The sequence below is a fragment of the Oncorhynchus mykiss genome, chromosome 31 (genome assembly GCF_013265735.2).
Source record: "Oncorhynchus mykiss isolate Arlee chromosome 31, USDA_OmykA_1.1, whole genome shotgun sequence".
NCBI classification, from domain to species: domain Eukaryota; kingdom Metazoa; phylum Chordata; class Actinopteri; order Salmoniformes; family Salmonidae; genus Oncorhynchus; species Oncorhynchus mykiss.
Genome location: NC_050571.1, coordinates 19,175,326 through 19,201,212, shown reverse-complemented (window position 1 = coordinate 19,201,212; position 25,887 = coordinate 19,175,326). Strand labels below are relative to the sequence as shown.

Genomic DNA, 25,887 nt, shown 5'->3' with positions numbered 1-25,887 from the left:
CTACTTTTGTTCAATATAATTCAGTGCATATCTTTCTACGATCCAACAGATACACATGGAATTAATCAAGATCAGAGGTGTTCATGCAACATGGCTTTTTAAACAAGATGAATATGATTTTATTTCTGTATCCTTGAGACAAATATGTTTTTTGAAAATCTTAAGAATAATCCAGTGGAAATTCAGACAGTTACAATGGCCTTGAACCTTGCATCTATTGTCCCATCTAGTGGAGGTATTTGGTAATGCATCCATTTTCCTCCTATTTGAAAAAGCCTGTCATATCTCATTTTAGTAATCTAATCACACTGTATAGGAGAGCCTAGAAGCCTGGCACACAAGACTGATCATATCAGAACTTGGACAGGATGCCAACGGACAAAGACATCAAATTTGACCTTTCAACAGGGACTTTTATTTATTTTTAAAATAATTCATACAAATGCATACAGTCACAAACATCTCTTTTTGGATATTGATTAACCAAAAATAATGATATTTTGTAATATATAGTATGTATACTGTATATTGCTAACCTACTACTTCACCAGAAGAGAGGCAATGTATGTCTGCTACTAATTGTGCAGCTGGGAGCTGCTTCTCTTCTCAGACACGTTACAATCAAGTCACACTGACACAGGCAAGCAGTACGTCAGGTATGCACAAGACAGGGGGGGGTCTTCTCTCCCAAAATGCACAGTTTTAACATTTATACAGAGGCTGAAGACTACAGAACAACATGCCCCTTAAACTGAAAGAACAAATGGAACTTAAAGTATTTTTGCTAATATTGACCAGAGGCAGGCGGGTAGAAAAACAAAGCACTATGTGGTGTAGAAGAAAAAGAACTAGGGAAACTCCATTTCCTGAGAACCTGTGCAAAAGCTGCCTCTTTTGGGGCTTGTTGGGAAACATATAAAACAAATATTCTATTGTCTTTTTAAAATCGGTTGGTTAGTTTTCACCCTTGTTTTTCTTTTAGACTGCACTACAAATAATTGTTTTCATATTTCTAAAAACTGTACACAAACAGTTACAATCATGTTATAATCAACTACTTCTGCTTTAACAAGAACCCATAGGACACAAACAGACATTCGCCCACGTTACTTGGACAAACTATAGTCTAAACAGTAGGATTGGCTTTAAAGGATATTTTTCTCTTTTCGAATCCACAATATTATTCGGGTTTTTTTTCTACACAAAAAAAAGTTTCAAAAAGACGACCGACTCCACTATGGTTGGACCAGATGAACTGTAATGGACCTCTGTGAGTCTGTCTGTTTCATGGCAGCTGTTTAGAACCCATGATGCTTCAGTTCCATTCCTCTTTGGGGTGATGAAGACCAGGAGAGTTCTATGGTTGGACAGAGAGCTCTGTGGGGCGGGGCTACAACTGGTCGTTGGGGTGCTGATCCCTGTCCAACTCTGATTTGCCTGGCTGGCCCGGCGAGGGGGCGCGAGGGGGGTGGGCGGCGCTGGACAGGCTGTGTGTGATGGGCACGGCACTGGGAACGATCCCCTCTACAGGCGGAGGGAGCCCCCCAGAGGCCAAACTCACAACACCAGGAGGGTATCTGGGAGGAGAGGATGCCCAGAAAATGAGTCACCAGCATCAACAAATAACACCCAACATTTTATTTTGGCCTGTGGCAAAATATGCATACAGTGCCTGTATCTACATGTTATTCTGTACCAACAGTGGATGTATTACCTGTATGCCCCATTGACCTCAGGGTGACTGACAGCAGGAGTCATACTGGCCCAGTGACTAGTCTGGCTTAGGAACTCTTTATTCACACAGTTCTTCAGGCTGTCTGGAATACGACCTGGAAGCAGGAAACAGTCACTGATGAAGCACAATGTGCTTATTGGGGAGTTGTTATTGTGGCTTTGCTGTTGTTTATTAGTGAGAGGGGAGCCTGACAAGAATCCACCCGAGAATACCCATGCTTAGTGTAATGGTGTTACCTGAAATGGCTCGGCGGATCTCCCTGGCTGCCTCCTCTCTCATCTCAATAGAAGCCTGTTCACTGTACCAGGCAGCGTGGGGAGTACAGATGAGGTTTGGAGCATCTTTCAGAGGGCCCTGGTTGAAACTGAGACAGAAGGAACATGGGAATTTATTATTAACATCACTTCAACACAGTATCATATAAATATCAGTAGAATGAAGACAGTAGAAGAATTTAAAGTTAGCTCACCCGAAGGGCTCTGTCTCGTGGACGTCCAGGGCCGCTCCTCGGATCCTCCCCTCTTTCAGGGCCTGTGCCAGGGCTTTCTCCTCCACCAGCCCCCCTCGGGCCGTGTTAACCAGGAACGCACCCTGGCGCATCTACAACACACCATATAAAATATGTAGACAGTGCAGAACACAACTGTAAAGGACATGCTACATTGGTCTTCTTGGTAGATTTAAATCCCCCAGTGCAGTGACATGGATCCAGTAGGCTTCTGTGCGTGAGTGTCTATATATTTCTGTCTGTGTACGTGCATGTGCGTGTCACGGCCCCGACCTGTTTGATGGTAAAGTCGTTGATGAGGTGGTGGTTGTGCTCGTTGAGGCTGCAGTGGAGGGTGACACAGTCGCTGTGGAAGAGCAGGTCCTGGAGGGTGTTGACGCGCTGCAGGCCCAGGGCTCGCTCCACCCCATCAGACAGGTACGGATCGTAGAATATCACATTAAACCCAAAGGCTTTGGCTCTCAGTGCTACAGCCTGGCCAACACGACCTGAGGACAGACAACAACATGGACATTTGAGTAATACCCAGACAAGTAAATAGTTACAGCAAAGAGATACAATAAAGATGAATTCCTTACACATTCACTATGCCTGTTTTGTAACACATCACAGCTCAAAATGGCATACAGAAAAGCCATCGAACTCTACTAAACAAGGCCATATTTAAAGAACCAATTTCTTATTCATTATACCGACCATGTTATCTTCAGCTAACAGCCAGTTGGGCAGTGTAATACAATGTACAGGTGCAGGATCTTAATTTGAGCCAGTTTACTACAGGATTACTAAATAATCCTGCGGCAACAAGAAATGTGAATTATTATGTGGATTATACACTGCTCAAAAAAATAAAGGGAACACTTAAACAACACAATGTAACTCCAAGTCAATCACACTTCTGTGAAATCAAACTGTCCACTTAGGATGCAACACTGATTGACAATAAATGTCCCATGCTGTTGTGCAAATGGAATAGACAACAGGTGGAAATTATAGGCAATTAGCAAGACACCCCCAATAAAGGAGTGGTTCTGCAGGTGGTACCACAGACCACTTCTCAGTTCCTATGCTTCCTGGCTGATGTTTTGGTCACTTTTGAATGCTGGTGGTGCTTTCACTCTAGTGGTAGCATGAGACGGAGTCTACAACCCACACAAGTGGCTCAGGTAGCGCAGCTCATCCAGGATGAGACATCAATGCGAGCTGTGGCAAGAAGGTTCGCTGTGTCTGTCAGCGTAGTGTAAAGAGCATGGAGGCGCTACCAGGAGACAGGCCAGTACATCAGGAGACGTGGAGGAGGCCGTAGGAGGGCAACAACCCAGCAGCAGGACCGCTACCTCCGCCTTTGTGCAAGGAGGAGCACTGCCAGAGCCCTGCAAAATGACCTCCAGCAGGCCACAAATGTGTATGTGTCGGCTCAAACGGTCAGAAACAGAGTCCATGAGGGTGGTATGAGGGCCCAACGTCCACAGGTGGAGGTTGTGCTTACAGCCCAACAACGTGCAGGACGTTTGGCATTTGCCAGAGAACACCAAGATTGGCAATTTCGCCACTGGCGCCCTGTGCTCTTCACAGATGAAAGCAGGTTCACACTGAGCACATGTGACAGACGTGACAGTCTGGAGACGCCGTGGAGAACGTTCTGCTGCCTGCAACATCCTCCAGCATGACCGGTTTGGCGGTGGGTCAGTCATGGTGTGGGGTGGCATTTCTTTGGGGGGCAGCACAGCCCTCCATGTGCTCGCCAGAGGTAGCCTGACTGCCATTAGGTGCCGAGATGAGATCCTCAGACCCCTTGTGAGACCATATGCTGGTGCGGTTGGCCCTGGGTTCCTCCTAATGCAAGACAATGCTAGACCTCATGTGGCCGGAGTGTGTCAGCAGTTCCTGCGAGAGGAAGGCATTGATGCTATGGACTGGCCCGCCCGTTCCCCAGACCTGAATCCAATTGAGCACATCTGGGACATCATGTCTCGCTCCATCCACCAACGCCATGTTGCACCACAGACTGTCCAGGAGTTGGCGGATGCTTTAGTCCAGGTCTGGGAGGAGATCCCTCAGGAGACCATCCGCCACCTCATCAGGAGCATGCCCAGGCGTTGTAGGGAGGTCATACAGGCACGGAGGCCACACACACTACTGAGCCTCATTTTTACTTGTTTTAAGGACATTACATCAATGTTGGATCAGCCTGTAGTGTGGTTTTCCACTTTAATTTTGAGTGTGACTCCAAATCCAGACCTCCATGGGTTGATAAATTTGATTTCCATCGATAATTTGTGTGATTTTGTTGTCAGCACATTCAACTATGTAAAGAAAATAGTATTTAATAAGAATATTTCATTCATTCTGATCTAGCATGTGTTATTTTAGTGTTCCCTTTATTTTTTTGAGCAGTGTAATTAATGGAAATGTTTGTAGGGGTTGATACATTTTTCGTAAGGGAAAATCAAGTCTGAAATGTCAACATGGAAAGCCTTTTTAAACCTCAAATACACTTCAAGTTTTAAATGTCCTGCATTGGAGGAAAATTATCCTGCAACAGGGTGATCAAATGAAGATCCTACATCTATAATATAACATTGTACTGTAATATCTCACACTAACCGAGGCCAATGATGCCAAGTGTCTCCCCACGGATCCGCGCCGCCCCAGACGCCACCTCCCTGATCTGCTCCACACTCTGGACCCGGGTGCCCTCGCGCAGCGCCTGGTGGAGCCACGTGGTCCGTCTGTACAGGTTAAGGATGTGACACAGTGTAGAGTCTGCTGTCTCCTCCACCGATGCTGCTGGCATGTTACACACTGCTATCCCTATTGGAGGACAGGACGAATGTAAACAGCTACAGTACCAGTCAAAAGTTACAACACACCTACTCATTCAAGTGTTTTTCTTTATTTCTACTAGTTTTTACACAGTAGAATAATAGTGAAGACATCAAAACTATGTAATAACACATATGGAATCATGTAGTAACCCAAAAAGTTTTTAAACAAATCAAAATATATTTATTTTCTAAAGAGATTATAAAGAGCCACCCTTTGCCTTGATGACAGCTTTGCACTCTTGGCATTCTCTCAACCAGCAACACCTGGAATGCTTTTCCAACAGTCTTAAAGGAGTTCCCACATATGCTGAACACTTGTTGGCTGCTTTTCCTTCACTCTGCGGTCCAACTCCTCCCAAACCATCTCAATTGGGTTGAGATCGGGTGATTGGGGAAGCCAGGTCATCTGATGCAGCACTCCATCACGGTAAATAGCCCTAACACAGCCTGGAGGTGTGTTTTGGGTCTGATAGTGGGACTAAGAGCAAACCAGACGGGATGACGTATCGCTGCAGAATGCTGTTGTAGCCATGCTGGTTAAGTGTGCCTTGAATTCATTCTAAACAAATCAGACAGTGTCACCAGCAAAGCACCATCACACCTCCTCCTCCATGCTTCACGGTGGGAACCACACATGCAGAGATCATCCGTTCACCTACTCTGCGTCTCACAAAGACACGGGGGTTGGAACCAAAAATCTCAAATTTGGACTCATCAGACCAAAAGGACACATTTCCACCGGTTTAATGTCCATTGCTCGTGTTTCTTGGTCCAAGCAAGTCTTCTTCTTATTGATGTCCTTTAGTAGTTGTTTCTTTTCAGTAATTCGACCATGAATGCCTGATTCACGCAGTCTCCTCTGAGCAGTTAATGTTGAGATGTGTCTGTTACTTGAACTATGTGAAGCATTTATTTGGGCTGCAATTTCTGAGGCTGGTAGCTAATGAACTTATCCTCTGCAGCAGAGGTAACTCTGGGTCTTCCTGTCCTGTGGCGGTCCTCATGAGAGCCAGTTTCATCATAGCGCTTGATGGTTTTTGCAACTGCACTTGAAGCAACTTTCAAAGTACTTCAAATTTTCCGGATTTACTGATCTTCATGCTGTTTCTCATTGCTTATTTGAGCTGTTCTTGCCATAATCTTCTGTATACCACCACTACCTTGTCACAACACAACTGATTGGCTCAAACGCATTAAGAAGGATAGAAATTACACAAATGCACTTTTAAAAAGGCACACCTGTTAACTGAAATCCATTCCAGGTGACTACCTCATGAAGCTGGTTGAGAGAATGCCAAGCATTTGTAAAGCTGTCATCAAGGCAGCTTCAATCTTTTTTGGTTACTACATGATTTCATGTGTTATGTCATAGTTTTGATGTCTTCACTATTATTCTACAATGTAGAGACTACTAAAAATAAAGAAAAACCCTTGAATGAGTATGTGTGTCCAAACTTTTGACTGGTACTGTATCAACAAAAAATGTATTATGCAGATCTGAGCAATTGCACTTTGTTTAAATGCATCCATGACTGGAAAGCCATTTAAAATATCATAGGTCATCTTAATGGATGTTTTTGAAAAGCCGCCAGGAGCCTTTCATAGAAAATTAGTTGTGTTATTTCATAGTTTTGATGTCTTCACTATTATTATACAATGTAGAAACTAATACAAATAAAGAAAAACCCTTGAATGAGTATGTGTCCAAACTTTTGACTGGTACTTTTTATTATGCAGATCTGAGCAATTGCACTTTATTTCAATGGAATATCATAACTTGCAGAAAATAATAGAAGATTTCACCTAGTGATCAGTTCACAGCCTGTAAGTCTTTAGGTGGACATCCATAGTTGAGAGAGAGCACAGCAGGATCTCACCTAAATCTCCAGCCGACTTGATATCGATGTTGTCGAAGCCGCTGCCTATGCGGACAATGATCCGCAGTGCCTTGAATTTGTCAAGGTCCTCCCTCATTAGTGTGATGGTGTGGTACACTAGAGCCCCTACAGCCTCGTTCAGTACCTGCCAACACAACGCTCTCAGGTTTAGTACGTCAGAGCTCCTACAGCCTCGTTCAGTACCTGCCAACACAACGCTCTCAGGTTTAGTACATCAGAGCTCCTACAACCTCGTTCAGTACCTGCCAACACAACGCTCTCAGGTTTAGTACATCAGAGCCCCTACAGCCTCGTTCAGTACCTGACAACACAACGCTCTCAGGTTTAGTACATCAGAGCTCCTACAGCCTCGTTCAGTACCTGCCAACACAACGCTATGAGGTTTAGTACATCAGAGCTCCTACAGCCTCGTTCAGTACCTGCAAACTCAACGCTGTCAAGTTTAGTACATCAGAGGACAGTTATACAGCACTCTTCAATAAGAGAAATAGAACTAAAGTAATGTGTCATCCGAATGCATAGCAATTCATTAACCATAGCAGTGTTGTTGTTCCATAGGCCCTGACAGGCCCTACTATTATTCGACCATGCTGGTCATTTATGAACATTTGAACATCTTGGCCATGTTCTGTTATAATATCCACCCGGAACAGCCAGAAGAAGACTGGCCACCCCTCATAGCCTGGTTCCTCTCTAGGTTTCTTCCTAGGTTTTGGCCTTTCTAGGGAGTTTTTCCAGGCCAACGTGCTTCTACACCTGCATTGCTTGCTGTTTGGGGTTTTAGGCTGGTTTTCTGTACAGCACTTTGATATATCAGCTGATGTAAGAAGGGCTATATAAATAAATTTGACTTGATTTGACATGGGCTCTCCATTGGGCTCTTGTAGTGGTAGCCCATCTATTCTCACCACGTTTGATGTTCCATTTCATGATCAGCCCAACTGCAGCTAGCACCATACGCTCTGCCACTTCTCCCTTTATACGCTGTGTAAAGCCACCATGTAGCTCAATTAAACTGAAAGGGGATATTTTAATTAGGCAAGGAGCTGGGTGGTTATGGGCCTGTGAAAGGGAACGAGGAGAGAATGTGGGTGCCATCTGTTTCTGCAGGGCCAGGGAGAGCTCAAAGATTCAGCCTGCCATACATTCAGAACCAGAGCAGGAGAAAACACACACTGGGAATCAGTACTACAGGAAGTATAGATGGCCAGTTTTACTCTGATGTTTAATTTTGCTTTGTTGCACTGGGTGGGAAAAACACTGGATATAATCAAGTCTTATTATATTATTATTATTTTTCACCTTTATTTATCTAGGCAAGTCAATTAAGAACAAATTCTTATTTACAAATGGCTGCCTACCAAAAGGCAACATAAATTAAAATAAAAAAGATAAAGTCTATTGCACTGTTCTGTTAATTAGGAAGATTCAATTTATTTTAACTGAAAAATGTATACTTGTCAGGCTTATTTCTGTCATTGTAAATGAGTTGTTTATGTCATTGTTTTTAGGACATTGTTGATTACGGTGTTTGAACAAACTTGTTTAACAGCACAGGGTCTTGCATATAATATGGTAAACAAATAGTGTTTTTAGGCCAGGGTGTCTTTTTTAAGTCCAATTAACTTGAAACTGGTAGCATGTAAATGAGGCTGAGCAGACAGATAACATGTAGAGCATGGCAGGACCTTCTCATGGATCTCCTGGGTGGACTGGGCATCACAGAAGGCCACAGTGGCCACGTCTTTCAGGATGGGCATCTCTATGGTGCAGTCACGCCCATCCAGCAGGGCCACCAGGGGCCGGGGGTGCATGGGCCCATTCATAATTGGGGGCCGGATGCCTGTAGACAGAGAGGATGGGTAAACAAACTATATTTGACCATAGTCTACTGTAAAGGACCGCTCACAGACAGTAAGTCTGGAAAGAGGTATGTCTACAGTATGGGTTGTGATATGACATGGCAGTGTGGGAAAATTGCAGCTGTGTTTATGATCTTGCTTACTATTTTCCACCTAAAACCACAACAAATCCAGTTGTCAGTTGGTATGTTAATGATTCCCATGCGAGTAAACAAAAATCCCAAAAGGGGTCTCATACTTTATTTGGGTTTCAGAATTATTTGCGGTTTTTAATAAGTCAATATTGCATCCATGACTGGAAAGCCATTTAAAATGTCATAGGTCATCTTCATGCATGTTTTTGAAAAGCAGCTAGGAGCAGACTTTCATAGAAAATGAGTCACTAAATGAGAAACACCCCCTGATGGTGCGATTCATCAAATTAGCCATTCAAACTATGGTGAGAGTGGTAACTAAACTTTACATGACATTTAACCAACTGCCATGCTCGTATCAACTATAAAATGACTAAACCACTTCAGTGTGAAACCAATATAAAAGAGCAACTGTGTGGGTCAATTGCACTACGGTTCACGCACAGAATAATGCAACAGGAAATCCTCTGTGCATCAAATTGTTAGAATGTCACATTTTCTACACTGATGCTACTCATTGTCCCAAATAATCTGTGTTTTAACTGTACATCCACTTGTCACTTTACTGACACATTTACAGACTCCGTTCTAACTGGAAGGAAATAGCTTTCATTCCACTGGAGGATATGACCTTGTGAGAATCAGGAGGAACGACCCTTGGGTCCAATATTCTAAACAGTGTCTCTCGTGGAGCTAAGGGTTATCCCTCCTTTGTCTGCTACAGTGAACTGTCGTCTATGCTCATACAGTCAAAGCTACTTCCTGAAAATAAGGTCAGCACCTCAGAAAGCCCCAGTTGTGTTCTACAAGGATATCAGAGCTGTCCTCTAACGTGAAATGTTTCAAACATAGCTCTATTTTATTTATTAGACTATTTTTTTAGTGAGCATGCCAGGAATCAACCCATTCGATTTCAATACAGCATAATCAAATCTATATTTGCATTCATATTAAATGTAGCATTGTAACTGTAACCACCATAGGGAGAGGGAAAATAGTGCACCTGTGAGCAGCTCGAGCTGTGTGATTTATGATCAGAGCCAATCTGGCACAAACATGGCGTGACCGTCTCTACCCACTGTTGTTCCCACAGGAGATCTCCCTCCCAGATGAGCCAGGGGAATGTAGACACACCCCTCTCCTTCAGCTCACTCCCTCATCAGCTACCACTGTACACACACAGACACACGCATACCTGCACATACACCGATGCGCACGTGTGCGTACACACACACAGGCAAACTCTATCACACAAGCACTCTCTCACGTACACAGATCACCAAGCCCCGTCTGGTTGGTCTACAACACATTTTTCAGTCATGTTCTTCAAAGATGACAAAAATGCCCCCCCCCCCCCCCAAAAAAAAAAAAAGAACAAACAATGCATGTTCTATCACCACTATCATGACATTCCATGGCCATAATGATATGTGAGCTTTGTATTGTGGTAATTCGGACAATTTGAGCACCCCAGGGGTGAATTGGTGTGTCAATTTTAATGAGATAAGACACGATCCTTTGATCGCAGAATCAAAGACCCCTCCGAGCTCAGACATGAATAATCATACTAAGATCAATCATGAAGATCAAACAATACCTCCAATGTAGACAATATGCTGCTGTTGTGAATACAAGTAAACAAAATGTCCAAGTAACAGACACCAGTATGAAAACATGGAGTATTCACAATAGCAGCATCAGTACTAAGCACCTACAAATATGTTTTCTGTACTTCCTGAACCTGAAGTATTCCCCTAGTAGACTGTTCTAGAATCAAAGTTTCCTTCTCCCCTGAAAGGAGAATGAGGAAGCAAGTCAAGGCCGGAACTGGAAATACCGTTCCCCACTGCACAATGAACAGGAAATATGTGCTGTGTGTGTCCTTGCCTCACATTTTTAGAGGGAAATAGTACTGTCCTTCATCCCACAGGAGGCTAATCGTTCCCTGAATCAACACAGAAAGGCTCTAACCCCTCACACACACACATCTCCTCTGACCAGGTCCAAAACAGCTAAACAGAAACATATTCGGGAGTGGAAAGCAAGTTATTACAGCATTGTAAGTGGCTGAATGGGAGAGATGAAAGATAATGGAGAGAGAAAGAGAGAGAGAGGGGAGGAGGGAAGGAAGAGGGGGAGGGGAAGGTAGAATACTGTACAGCACACTGAACACACAGATCTGTGTCCACACCACACAACGCAATCACAGTTAACATTTGGTCCCATGCACAAAAGGAAAGGTAAATGTTTACCTAAAGGCAAGCCTTTGTTCAGCAAATGCGAGCTTCCCATCTTTTTCCCCAAAAAAGGACATTCACTTCAGCAAGACATCATAAATCCACAGCATATGGCGGATACTTGAATGTTCTTCTTCCTTTTCCCCCTCAGTGACAAACATACATATGCTCCCCCTTTTTTTAACTTCCCTTATGCTCCCTCACTCTCCCTTCCTTCCTCACTTTCTACTTCGACTATCGCTCTCTGTCACACGCTCGTGCACACAGAATGCAAGTGTCACTGCATTTATGGGAGTGGGAGATCGAGAGAGAGAGAGAAAGCAGCCGCGTGAGTGAGGTGGCTGAAAGAAAATGAGAAAAGAAATGGGGTGGAGCTAAGGCCACACGAAATGTATCTTTTGTTTTCCGAAAGAAGGCCAAACGTAAAGTGTTATGCAATAACAGAAGATAGGCTATAGGCAACAGAAGAAAAACAAACGCCCTAAAATAAAACATGTAACTTCAAATGTGATACATGATAACTTTGCTGAGTTTCAGTTTACAGTGATTGGTGTACATTTGCTGCATATCAACACAAAGATGTGTAATAACATAATAATAACATGATTGACTTGTTTGTCTTTAAGATTTAAAACAAGCATTATAAAACCTACACATCTTTAATTATCAATTGTGATTACATATTTGAAATAAATTACCATATGGTTTCTTAGTAAATATGATTAAAACCATATATATCTTGACTCACTGGTAATGACTCTACTGTGTGTACAGTACATGGTGTACCTAAGGTGTCATTGTAATTCATGCTCCTGAGATGGTCAGTAACTACATGTGATAAACACAGGTGATTATCCAGAGCCACAAAAGTCTGAGTCTTTATAATAAAAATAATGAGGTAAATACTTTTGGATTTTTGAAAAAAAGAAACACAAGGTTAATTTGATAGCACATTCTATTATCAAACAAATACTGTGTCCCAAAGCTCTCTATGCTGGTTCACACCCTGGCCAATGATGGTTTTTATGTTGCCATTTTTAAAGATCTATTCACCTGGCCACTGCAAAGCAAGTGTTTTTTTCTGCACAACTTCTTACAAGCGAATGCTGGAAGGTAAACAGATCACCACTTGTGCTTGAGTGGAAAAGACTTAAGTGACTGAACTTTTGTTTTGCGACTTCATTCCAGCAGATCTAGCACAGCATGTACTCTAACATGTGTCCCATCCAGGCTACATCGCTGTATCATAGGGATAGATAACTCATATGAGCTGAATTAAAATATGCCAGAAATGTTTCATATGCACAAATAGCTTGTTTCTCTCAAAAGGTTGTGCACAAATTTGTTTACATCCCTGTCAGTAAGCATTTCTCCTTTGCCAAGATAATCAATCCACCTGACAGGTGTGGCATATCAAGAAGCTGAATAAACAGGATGATCATTACACAGTTGCAACTTGTGCTGGGGACAATAAAAAGGCCACTCTAAAATGGGCAGTTGTGTCACACAACACAATGCCACAGATGTCTCAAGTTTAGAGGGACTGCAGGAATGTCCACCAGAGCTGTTGCCAGTAATTGAATGTTAATTTCTCTACCATATGCCGCCTCCAACGTTGTTTTAGAGAATTTGGCAGTAGGTCCTATGGGCCTCACAAACGCAGAGCACATGTAACCATGCCAGCCCAGGACCTCCACCTCCGGCTTCTTCAGTTGCAGGATCGTCTGATACCAGCCACCCTGAATGAAACTGATGGGTTTGCTGATGAAACTATAGGTTTGCACAACCAGTCTCTGGGAAGCTCTTCTTCGTGCTCGCCGTATGGTATCTGGGACCAACAGATGCATATCTGTATTCCCAGTCATGTGAAAAATTTACTAATTTCCTCATATGAACTGTAACTCAGTAAAGTCTTTGTAATTGTTGTGTTTCTATTTTAGTTCAGTGTACGGGCATGTTGGCACATTGCATCTGCCAATTAAAAAGCCCCAGATACAAATATTCCTTTGTGGATCATTTAGCAAAGTAACATCTAAACACGAGCAGAGCTGGGAGAGAATGGAACAACAACTGACTATAAACACAGAGTGTGATACAATCTGGAACCGCCACATAACACATGAAACAGTGACTCATTGAACACGGAACACAGAAAACACAAACATCTTGAATGACAATATGGCATCCACTGTTATATCACAGAACTGTACATGAAATAAGACATGCAGTAGAGGGGAGAGAAGAAGATGTGAAGGGTAAAGAGAGAAGGACAGAGGAAAGGAGGGGAGAGGAAGATGCCCCAGAGAAAGATTACGCTGTCTGAGCCAATGGACTGAGCACAGACTGCAGCCATCTCCTCAGCACTCACTGCAGCGTAGCTAATGGTTCTGCTCCTTCACATCGGATTCCACCAACAACCAGAGAGATGCACAGGCCAAACAAAGCACTGGCCACATTTAGTCTGATGACTGACAGCAAGTCTAATGTCGTCTTTTAAGTTGCAACGGACCTATGTGAATGTTATACTGTAAATAGCAGATGCTGGTTATATTTGTGGAACTAGCCAAATGTATAATTGGATTGGTTATGCTTTTCTGAGAGAGAGTCAATAAAGCCCTTTGAATGGGGGGGGGGGGGGTCCAACAGACCTTTGTTTTCGATTAGGAGAATTTAAAGGTGTGTGGAAAATCAGAAACCTGTGGTGTAGGACTCAGTGTTGATTGCTTCAAAATTATTTGCTCCTTGTTCTTGAAAAAGCACAGGCGTATCAGTGTAAAATGCACTACTGACTCCTAGTAATAACACTGACAAATCTCCCACACACACACATTATCTCTCAGTAAAGAGGGCTGGGAATGGCATCACAATACAGTTCACAGTATTAGACCACTGATAAACACACCAAAACACCATACTACAGTATCTACAACTTCTCATCTCCATACTTCCCCCCTATGCCCCTCCCCTCTCCGTGCCACTCAGCATACTCCCCCTCGCTGAGTGAACACAACGCTGCCCTGTATCCTGACCTAGTGACCTACACACGGCACAAAGGAAGCACAACATGGGGGTGGACGATCACAAACCTTGCATCACCCTCTTCTGTGTCTCAAATCCAGACTGTGCTTGAGCTTGCTAAAACATGCGGCAGAGCATTGGCCAATCATAGGCGCTATGTGACAGCCAATCAAGGTTGACTGCCTCTGGATAGTAGCCAATCACAATATGGCTCATTACTCAACTAGACAGGCTTGGGGAGGGCTCCTACAGGAAAATAAATCTGAGCATGCAGTGGAGAGAGGGGGAGGGGGAAAGAGAAAAGGGAGAGGGTGTATGGGGAACAAGAGTCAGTAATGGCTGAGTGAAATATTTTTCAAATGGCACGTTGGATCAGACAATAGAACCTTTTGCAGAAAGGAATTCTTCATGTTTTATGCATATTCAAAATATAGATGATATACATAAAGAGGTGGTCTACTGTTAATTCTTATATCTTTAGACATTGACAGTGCACTGCTTAAAGTAATGTGTATCTTTGTAGATTTGCCATTGAAACCAATTACATATACTTACATGTTCAGGTAGATTTGGTCTTCTTTTTACCTCTGGAAAATAAATCATTTCTGATCATCAGCATCTGTTGCCATTGTCATGTGATTGTATCACTGTGAAAGAATGGCATAGTGAAAACAAACTGAGTCTGAGTGGATTGTGATCATCATTGATAATAGGTTCTGAGAAGGACAGCTTGGAAAAATTGTCAAAAACTTCAGCCACCCAAGCCATAGACTGTTCCCTCTGCTCCCGCATGGCAAGCGGTACCAGTGCACCAAGTCTGCAACCATACAGTTTCTACCCCCAAGCCATAAGACTAAATAGCTAATCAAATGGCCACTCTGGACTACCTGCATTGACCCTTTTTTACACTAACTTTCATGCACATACACTACACTGGACTCTACCCACACATACTTACAGTGCATTCAGAAAGTATTGACCGCTTGACTTTTTCCACATTTTGTTATGTTACAGCCTTATTCTAAAATTGGTTGTTTCTTCCCCCTTCATCAATCTACACACAAGACCCCATAATGACAAAGAAAAAATAGTTTATAACATTTTTTTGGGGGCAAATGTATAAAAAAAATTTTTAAAAATAACTGAAATATTGCATTTACATACATTTTCAGACCCTTTACTCAGTACTTTGTTGAAGCACCTTCGGCAGCGATTACAGCCTCGAGTCTTCTTGGGTATGACGCTACAAGCTTGGCACACCTGTATTTGGGGAGTTTCTCCCATTCTTCTCTGCAGATCCTCTCAAACTCTGTCAGGTTGGATAGGGAGCGGCGCTGCACAGCTATTTTCAGGTCTCTCCAGATATGTTCGATCGGGTTCAAGTCCGGGCTCTGTCTGGGCCACTCAAGGACATTCAGACACTTCTCCCCAAAGCCACTTCTGCATTGTCTTGGCTGTGTGCTTAAGGTCGTTGTCCTGTTGGAAGGTGAACCTTCACCCCAGTCTGAGGTCCTGAGTGCACTGGAGCAGGTTTTCATCAAGGATCTTGCTCTACTTTGGTCCTATCATCTTTCCCTCAAACCTGACTAGTCTCTCAGTTCCTGCCACTGAAAAACATTCCCACAGCATGATGCTGCCACCACCATGCTTCACCATAGGGATGGATGGTGCCAGGTTTCCTCCAGACATGACGCTTGGCATTCAGGCCAAAGAGTTCAGTCTTGATTTCATCAAACCAGAGAATCTTGCTTCTCATGGTCTGAAAGGCCTCTAGGTGCCTTTTGGCAAACTCCAAGCAAGCCTTTTACTGAGGAGTGGCTTTCATCTGGCCACTCTACCATAAAGGCTTGATTGGTGGTGCTGCAGAGATGGTTGTCCTTCTGGAATGTTCTCCCATCTCCACAGAGGAACTCCGGAGCTCTGTCAGAGTGACCATTGGGTTCTTGGTCACCTCTCTGACCAAGGCCTTTCTCCCCCGATTGCTCGGTTTGGCTGTGCGGCCAGCTCTAGGAAGAGTCTTGGTGGTTCCAAACTTAATCTGTTTTGTACCCTTCCCCTGATCTGTGGCTCCACACAATCCTGTCTCGGTGCTCTACGGACAATTTATTAAACCTCATGGCTTGTTTTTTTTCTCTGACATGCACTGTCAACTGTGGGACCTTATATAGACTGGTGTGAGACTTTCCAAATCATGTCCAATCAATTTAATTTACCACAGATGGACTACAATCAAGTTGTAGAAACATCTCAAGGATGATCAAGGGAAACAGGATGCACCTGAGCTCAATTTCGAGTCTCATAGCAAAGAGTCTGAATACTTATGTAAATAAGGTATTTCTGTTTTTTATTTTTAACTCTGCATTGTTGGAAAAGGACCTGTAAGTAAGCATTTCACTGTTAGTCTACACCTGTTGTTTACAAAGAATTTAAACTTTAGACAAATAACATTTGAGCTTCAGGTCATGACTTACAGGTCATGTAAAGTCCATTATTCAATAAAAAGATGTGACTTCACTTACTTAATACATATTGAGCAACTTTAAAGGCATTTTTAAATGACCATTCAACATCAAGATATCTTACAGATTGTACCTACAAGGCGTGTGTTTTGTCAACAGTGTCATTCATGTAAGCCACCAACAGCTAGCTCTCTCACCTCTCGCTGACCTCTGTTTTTCGTAAAACCCCTGCCGCATGTACAACCACGTATTCGAAAATAAGTTTTAAAAAAAGAAGCTTGCTTGGGCCCAATTTCATTAAACAGACTTTTTGGGATAGTATCACCCTCTCAGACATTTTTCTACACACTATCCCCCAAAAAATATTATTACTGGACGACACCAGCACACTAGATGGCTGTAGTGAGCATACGTATTTTTTGCACTGCAAGTAAAATCCTAGAAATTCACAAATGAAGATGGCGGTGCAAGAGACAGCTGCCCAACTATCCATGGCGCTGAAGGTTCAAGAGTATCCCACTTTGAAGGTTTGAAACGGTTTATTTGAATGAAAATCAAGACTAACCGATCGTGATGGAGGCATGAGTTTAAGATTTGACAAACTAGGCGCTAATTCCTATCATTTGGCTGGCCATTAGCTATAAAGCTAACTAACGTTAACGACGTCAGGCAGGGGCAAGTTGGTTCAAAACAACGGGGCAAATGTTAGATTGAGGTTATGAAAAGACTTGGTCAGATACAACATCCCAATCCAGTAGTTGATTGTCAATTATCGAGAAGATTGGTGGTTATTCGCAAACGTGGTACTTATCTTATGCCACGTATCTTATGCTAGCTAGCCAGCTGATACCTGTCGTGTCGGCAAGCTAGCTTTAGCTGGTTCTCTGTCCATATTCCGTGGCGTGTGAAGTCAGCAATTCATCACACTGTACGTGATAACGTTAACATTACTTGGAATTGGATGGCCAGCTCGTGTGAATACGTTTCCTCTGTCACTGACGCAGATTTGAAAGCTAACACATTTCTAGCTTAGATCAATTTAACTAGTTATTCACGTTTGTTTCCAAATTCACCATAGCTAGCTGTTAGCTAGTATTGTGTCCCTGTGAAATCAACATGCCATGACAAGGATGGTTCCTCACCAGCTGTGTGAAGTACAGCGTCACAAAAATATTCAAGTTAGTCTCAAATCCAAAGCGGCATGAATGCTAGTCAGTTGATCGTTTAGAAAACTGTATAATTGTGGTATTTACGGTCAGTTGACTCGTTCATAGCTATTGCTAATGTTTTTTAAAGCTAGCTAACAAGCGCAGTGTCCTCAAATTACTACCTCGACAATATGGCTGAGAAGATTCGAGTTTGCGGCAATATCACACTGCGACACTTATTGTTATGTGGCTGCTGCTAGACGGCTGTATGTTTGCCTTCTTAGTCGCCATTTTATCTGAATAGTCGTTTAATTACATTGGGATTGGAAGAGTACTTGTACACCATTTGAGTGGTTGTTACGTTAATTCGCATAATAGGACTGATGATTGATATTATCAGAGCTGAGGCCTTAGTAGCTTTGGGACACTGTCGGGAGTCTGTACTGGTTGGATCCCTGAGTTGTGAATCATTCTGGTGGGTGGCAACGGAAAATAACCCTACCACAATATAACCGGTATAACCAAATAAACATTTCCTTTCAACAAAAGCATTTGTATAATATCTTGGAACTCTACTTACCAGGTGAAATTTGACCATTGCTATGAAATAAACGTCTGAATCCAACTTTTGTCTGACCCACGCCAGATTTAGCTGCAGGAAGTCTCGCGTGAAGTGCGTGGTCTAATGGCAGCCTTCTAACTCAACGGGAATATGGTGCTGTAAGGACAAAAGTTGGATTCAGACTTTTATTTAATAGCGGGGGACACATTTCACTTTACATCTGGTAAATAGAGGTCCTAGAGATTATACAAATGCTTTTGTTGAAAGGAAATGCTTCTTTGGTGAAGCTGGCTATATTGTGGTAGGGTTATTTTCCATTGCCAGCCACCAGAACAATGCAGGGAGTCCAACCAATATAGACTCCAGATGTCCCAAAACTAAGGCCTTAGGTGGTTGGTTGGAATCTGTTATACATTAAGAACACCTTCCTAATATTGCATATCAGAACACCCTCAATTCGTCGGCGCATGGACTCTACAAGGTGTCAAGTGTTCCACAGGGATGCTGGTCCATGTTGACTTGGCTGGATGTCCTTTGGTTGGTGAACCATTCTTGGTAAACACAGGAGTGGATTTAACAAGTGACATCAATAAGGGATCATACACTACATTACCAGAAGTATGTGGACACCTGATTGTCGAACATCATTCTAAAACCACCATGGGCATTAAGATGGAATTGGTCCCCCCTTTTCGGCTGTAACAGCCTCCACTCTTCTGGAAAGGCTTTCCACTAGATGTTGGAACATTGCTGCGGGGACTTGCTTCCATTCAACCACAAAGTATTAGTGAGATTGGGCATTGATGTTGGGCGATTAGGCCTGGCTCGCTGTCTGCGTACCAATTCATCCCAAAGGTATTCGATGGCTATTCGACCGATCTTGACAAACCATTTCTGTATGGACCTCGCTTTGTGCACAGGGGCATTGTCATGCTGAAAAAGGAAAGGGCCTTCCCCAAACTGTTGCCACAAAGTTGGAATCACAGAATTGTCTAAAATGTAATTGTATGCTGTAGCATTAAGATTTCCCTTCACTGAAAGTAAGGGGCCTGACCCGAACCATGAAAAACAGCCCCAGACCTTTACAGTTGGCACTATTAGGGCTGTGGAGGTCACACAACTTCATCAGCCGGTGATTGTCAAGCAAATAACTGTCGGTCTCACGGTAATTGACCGTTAATTAACATAAACACATTTAGCATCTCCTGGCTTCCACACACAGCCTACAAGCCATTTTAAAAAGTCTAATAAATCCATGTAATATAGCCTACACCTTCATAATAAATCCATTATTTATTTTAGACACATGATATGTCTAAAGACACATGATATTAAGAAAATGTAGTCTTATTTCAGAAGAAACGGATAGCATACACTGCGGGCCGGATTGCTGCGTTGTGCCCTTCTCCCTGAGTGTGCTGCGCAATCCGAAGCGTCTCTCACTCGCATGGCTTTCTGTCATGTGATCAGGTCTTTATCACAGGCTACAAGTGAAGACAGAAACATCAGGGGCGCAACTGCGTGTGTCCTTATCCAATTCAGAGGTGCACATTGAAGATATTGGAAGAACTGTCCACATTTACTTTATCAGTCAACAAGATGAGTAGGCCTAACAAACAGCAAAAGCACTAGCCTATGTCAATCTACTATCCCACATAGTACTAAAGTCAACCTATTCTGTGCAAGAAATAAATATTCCGAACATAGGGTTAGGCTATTTCTTCACATGGTAGTAAGCACGAATATTCCATTAGCGGAAAACACCATTATCAAAAGTGACCGCAAATACATTTATGCATGTAATGCTTTTATTATAAAGGTGCATTTTTGATGGTGAAAATGATATTCCCCAAATTTGAAAGTCACGCGCTGCTTATATATGCCAGTTAGGCAATACACCCCTTGTAAAGTAGGTTAATGTGCTTAATTTTAAGAAGTTATTTGGCCACTTTAGTTGTGATACAAACCTTATTAAAACATAGGCCTGTGGGCTAGGCTACATGAGGTGTGATACAAACCTTATTAAAACATGAGGTGTGCGACTATGATTCGAACAAGTTGCAAAAAAAGGCATTGTTCCTTATGCTGGGCATCATTCACAAGTGATAGGCTAATATTGTCACCCATTAGACTATTCTTGATTTAATCTTGTCTTTACATATACTAAATAATATATGTGTGACATTTGTTATGATTTAGAATGAACCCTTATTATTCACCTATTCACCTTATTATTCACCTTCACCCTGTGGTTTATTTTCATGCCAGCGAGGTAGGCTATACTCCTGTTGTAAATATAAGCAATGTTCTTAATATTAGGAAAGTTGAGAAATAATATTAGCGGCCATCACTCTGTTTTCTCCCGCAATTGCATAGCTTATAGAAATGTTGCGCAAAAGCGTTTTGATTCGATTTTCGAATTCATTTGCATTGATGACGGGGTGATTAGAGGGACAATAGAGTGCTGAGTACCAGGCCGTTAGCAAGTTTGGTAGGCTACTAATGACCAGCAGCATCAGAGCTTGGAGAAGCCTAATTACCGTGACTAAATGGTCATGTGGAATTTGACTGCCTTTATGACTCGTGACCGCCAGTGTGGCTGTAATACGGTCAACGCAACAGCCCTAGGCACTATGCATTTGGGCAGGTAGCTTTCTCCTGGCATCCGCCAAACTCAGATTTGTATGTCGGACTGCCAGATGGTGAAGTGTTATTCATCACTCCAGAGAACACGTTTCCACTGCTCCAGAGTCCAATGGCGGCAAGCTTTACACCACTCCAGCTGATTCTTGGCATTGTGCATGGTGATCTTAGGCTTGTGTGCGGCTGCTCGGCCATGAAAACCCATTTATAACAGTACTTACAGTTGACCGGGACAGCTCTAGCAGGGCAGGAATTTGATGATCTGACTTGTTTGAAAGGTGGTATCGTATGACTCTGCCACGTTGAATGTATGTCTGACGATTGCATGGCTGTGTGCTCGACTTTATACACCTGTCAGCAACGGGTGTGGCTGAGATAGCCGAATCCACTAATTTGAAGGGATGTACACATACTTCTATATATATATATAGTGTAGTGTAGTTCTCATCTGGTCAGTCTGTCAAGGAAAAAGCAGATGTTCAAAATGTTTTGTACACTCAACTAGAGGTTATGATCTCAGCATGTTATGGATCAAATATTTGGAAACTTCAGCCAAATAATGAACCCTAAATGGTCAGAATGGATGACTGAAACCACCTCATGTAGCTTTTGCATTGATCATATGTACAGGTACCATATGAAACTCTGAACAAGCGCTTCAGAGCTGCACAGAAGAACATTGACCGGGAGACGAGTCACGTAACCATGGTGGTGGCAGAGCTGGAGAAGACTCTCAGCAGTTTCCCAGTGGTGGATTCTGTGGTGTCCCTTCTGGATGGGGTGGTGGAGAAGCTCAGTGCCCTGAAGAGGAAGGTAGGTTCAAACAGTTTCCCTCTGAACAGTTAGCATTGAAATGTTGCTGTGCAGAGATGTTTTTACATTTATTTACAGTATTCCTCGATCAACCCCAGATAGCTTAGCTACCAATATTTCAGCCAGCTTCACGTTTGCAAATTTCTTAAGCACTTGTTAAATCTTGTACATGTTTATTGAGCGATTTCAAAAACAATGATTTCTCAACATAAGTTAATCAAAGCAGTAAAATGAAGAGGATCCAGCAGAGCTCAAGTACTACATGCAGTAAGTATAGAACATGTGAATATTGGATAGGCTGCTGAGTCCATCCAGGCGGAGGATGAGAGTGCTAAGCTGTGTAAGCGGAGGATTGAACACCTGAAGGAACACAGCAGCGACCAGCCAGTGGGCGTCAATGTCTGGAAGAAGAAACGAATGGACCGCATGATGGTAGAACACTTGCTGCGGTGTGGCTATTACAACACAGCGGTCAAACTGGCACGGCAAAGTGGCATTGAGGTGCGTCCCACTTCTCTTCGTCAATATGCATACAAGGTTACGTGGATACTACTTATAGTTTCTTATCCTTTACAGTAAAAGACTTGGGTAGTATCTCCAATGGCTGCTAGTATTGTAATTGTTTAGAGAACTACATTTTCTGTGCTGTCTCTATTTCACATGACCCCTCTTTCTCCCTGTCCTTCAGGACCTGGTCAACATTGAGATGTTCCTCACAGCCAAAGAGGTGGAGGAGTCGCTAGAGCGACAGGAAACCGCCACCTGTTTGGCCTGGTGTCATGACAACAAATCACGCCTCCGCAAGATGAAGGTAAGGCAGGAGATTATGCCATGTCTGTTAGTAGATCATGATGTCTCGTACATTATATGTACATATTAACTCATTGATGCTTCTCCTTCCAGAGCTGTTTGGAGTTTAGTCTGCGAATCCAGGAATTTATCGAGCTCATCCGACAGAACAAGCGCATGGACGCCGTCAGGTAGGAAACCGTTTCTGCTGACATTGCATATCCTGTAATAAAATATTTAGGTTAACATTGAGATATATTTAAAGTTCAAATGAGAACAATCATGATACATGTTTTTCACAGACATGCACGGAAGCACTTCAGCCAAGCAGAGGGGGGTCAGCTGGACGAGGTGCGGCAGGTGATGGGTATGCTGGCGTTCCCCTCAGACACCCATATCTCCCCTTATAAGGTAATACCATAGTAATGCCCTAGCCTGTAGTGTGCATATTCCTGTGTGTATGTCAAATAGTAGGCCTGTCATCAGGTCTGATCATCTCTTTGTCCTTCAACCCTCGCAGGATCTCCTGGACCCTGCCCGCTGGAAAATGCTGATCCAACAGTTCAGATATGACAACTACAGATTACATCAGCTGGGCAACAACTCTGTGTTTACCATCACACTCCAGGCTGGCCTGTCTGCTATCAAAACTCCGTATCTTTTCTGGTCACCGCTCTGTGCTCCTTAGTTTAGCTGATTCAACCAGTAACATGTGGTGCTCTGTCATCTGCTTGTTTTGTTGATGCACATTGTCTCTGTTTGGTTGTGATGGCCAGGTCTCTCTATAATTACTTATCTAAAACTGCACATCAAATTCAAGGTCTTCAAAATATTTGGCTCAATGTGTTCTGCCAAAGACATCCAGCTGTTAAGTACTGGAATGTAAAGTGAAAGATAAAGTTTAAGCCCTTAACCTTTCTGCTTCCAGTCAGTGTTATAAGGAGGATGGCACCTCTAAAAACCCTGACTGCCCCGTGTGCAGCAAGTCCCTGAACAAACTGGCACAGCCCCTGCCCATGGCACACTGTGCCAACTCCCGTCTGGTGTGCAAAATCTCTGGGGAGGTGATGAATGAGAACAACCCACCCATGATGCTGCCCAACGGCTATGTTTACGGATACAACGTGAGTCTCTACATCCCACACATTTCATCTTTACAATGGCAATGGAGTAATTATTATTATTCATGTTAATCATTTCTCCTTCCTCTAGTCTCTTCTATCCATTCGTCAAGATGACAAGGTGATCTGCCCCAGAACCAAAGAAGTCTTCAGCTTCTCCCAAGCTGAGAAGGTGTACATCATGTGATGTGATGGATACACCTTGACTATGACCAGCGGGTCCAGTCTGAGTGCAGTGGATCCCCCAGCAGAACCTCTAGCCCCTGCCCCAATGGCAATGCTCCACCATGTGACTGAGCCGAAATCACCCCACAGCCCACCTACCGACCTCTCGACCTGCCCAAACTGCCTCTCACTATGGAGAATAGTCCCAAATCACCTTGGGCAGATTTGTGAAATTAGACTAATTAACAAACTTTGGTTTTTAAAGTGTGGATGTTTTGACTTTTATTTTAACCTAGAGTCCAACCGGTAGTGTGGCACGTTAAAACTCTGTATTGCTCCAATATCATAACAGGAGCTTCTACCCTTTACCTTAGTTAAACCAGACTTACTTCAGATTTACAGGCTGACCACATTGGTGTTTGTGTCATAATGGCACTAATTTCATGATGCGCACAAGTTACATCATTTCTATGTAGCCATGTTAGGGGGGGGGGGGGGGTAAATAGAAATACTTTGAAATTGGTCATCTTGTGTTTGTCCCCCTGTGAAATCTGTGATTGCAGATCTGGGACGATGCACTCAATCTTGTAAATACTAGAGAATTGATCATTTCTGTATAGATTCAGGTCTCTCAAAATGTTAATGAGAAACATTTTAAGAACTCCATAGACCTTCCACTGATCAGGCGTGAACAAGCACACTGTTATTGCTTCAGGTACTTCATGGCAACCTTGTACACTGACCTAAAGTATACTCGGTACACTTTTGAGGAGCATAGTGGATTTGTGTCTTGCAAGGGAACATGCCAGGTCTTCTCACCACCTGAAGAAGACTTGACAAGTGGTCCAACAGAGCTTACAAAAGACTTATCTTTTCCAGTGTTTTGTAATAACCAGTGGTCTTCCTAGTTTGTGTGTGTGAAGATTGGAGATGCTTAATAATTTCCGCACCCACAAATGGATGGGTTAATTCATCACTTTTTATATTGATTTAGTTATACAACTCTGATGTAGTCAATGCAAAATACTCAATTATTCTATCTTTAGTTTCATATTTTTCAATTATGAACATTGTGCATTGTAATTAAAGAGGATAATTATAATTTTCTTTGCTCTTCATTTTTTATGATGTAGTGCTGATTTTTAAGACATTTTGTATGACTAACACAAATTGCTGCAGATTTCACAAGGGGCTACAGTTGGTCCAAATTGTTCCTTGAGATTACAGAGGGTAATCTTACCATATGTTTCAGTACCTACCATCTATCCCACCTTTTTTTCATCTTGGCTGGTTGCTTCTGAACTGTTTAGTATTGTTATTGTGGAGAGACCGTTTAGAAACTGAGCATGCATGTTTATATTGGTAGGATAGATTGATTGTTCAAAAACGATTGCTGATAAAAGAACTCAAATTGGTTCCGGTCTTTCTTTCCACCTAACACATCTCCATAAACATCGGTGTGCTACTTTATCAGACTGAATATGATAGTGAGTGATGAATACGTTGTTTGATCCATGGAATATATGTAGTCTGAGAATGGAACACGGACATTGATTGTCCTTATAGAATTAATATTCCTACTATTAAAGAATGGTCATTTATGACAATTGGGTTGACATGGAAACGTAATGTCAACGGGTTGAACCATTGAAAGTAATAGACTATGGAATGAACACATTAAGTTGCCAAAACGTTCTCGAACGTTGCAGATAGTAATGCCATAATTAGAGTTTACAGGATTTCTCTTATAGAGGCATGTTTGCTCTACATAATACATTTCTCGTTTTGGAACGTTCAGATAGGAACGTTCCAAAACGTGTTACAGAGCTTCTAAACCCAGAGGAGCAATATCGCGAGACATCCGTGAACGCTTGCTAAACACACCAAGCCAGAGTTTGGGGTTTGAGAAGTCAATGAGAGAAAGTGGAACATTCTTCCTTATTTGTCAATTTTCTCTCAATCTGAAG

The 25,887-nt window shown here is 42.7% G+C and overlaps 2 protein-coding genes across 5 annotated transcripts; one reads left to right on the top strand and one right to left on the bottom strand.

The window, feature by feature from the left end:
* Window positions 1-392: 392 nt before the first annotated feature.
* Window positions 393-18,551, bottom strand: LOC110504746 (C-terminal-binding protein 1). Of its 4 annotated transcripts, XM_021583552.2 has the most exons (11): window positions 18,408-18,551; window positions 14,776-14,867; window positions 14,289-14,482; window positions 8,658-8,812; window positions 6,949-7,093; window positions 4,851-5,057; window positions 2,517-2,731; window positions 2,205-2,335; window positions 1,972-2,099; window positions 1,715-1,829; window positions 393-1,577 (listed from the first exon to the last, which is right to left on the bottom strand). In XM_021583552.2, exons 3-11 carry the CDS (start codon window positions 14,293-14,295, stop codon window positions 1,391-1,393), a joined length of 1,290 nt encoding a protein of 429 aa, XP_021439227.1. In that variant the 5' UTR covers window positions 14,296-14,482; window positions 14,776-14,867; window positions 18,408-18,551; the 3' UTR covers window positions 393-1,390. The 4 variants fall into 4 exon arrangements, with proteins under 4 accessions (XP_021439227.1, XP_021439228.1, XP_021439229.1 ...); XM_021583553.2 differs by lacking the exon at window positions 14,289-14,482 and having other exon boundaries at window positions 18,408-18,550; XM_021583554.2 differs by lacking the exon at window positions 14,289-14,482 and having other exon boundaries at window positions 14,776-14,807; window positions 18,408-18,550.
* Window positions 16,893-25,335, top strand: LOC110504747 (macrophage erythroblast attacher, E3 ubiquitin ligase). Its single transcript, XM_021583555.2, has 9 exons — window positions 16,893-17,206; window positions 21,663-21,845; window positions 22,143-22,346; window positions 22,534-22,656; window positions 22,749-22,825; window positions 22,937-23,045; window positions 23,155-23,288; window positions 23,563-23,758; window positions 23,847-25,335. The coding sequence occupies exons 1-9, from the start codon at window positions 17,132-17,134 to the stop codon at window positions 23,940-23,942; spliced, it is 1,197 nt and encodes a 398-aa protein (XP_021439230.1). The 5' UTR covers window positions 16,893-17,131; the 3' UTR covers window positions 23,943-25,335.
* The last annotated feature ends 552 nt before the right edge of the window (window positions 25,336-25,887 follow it).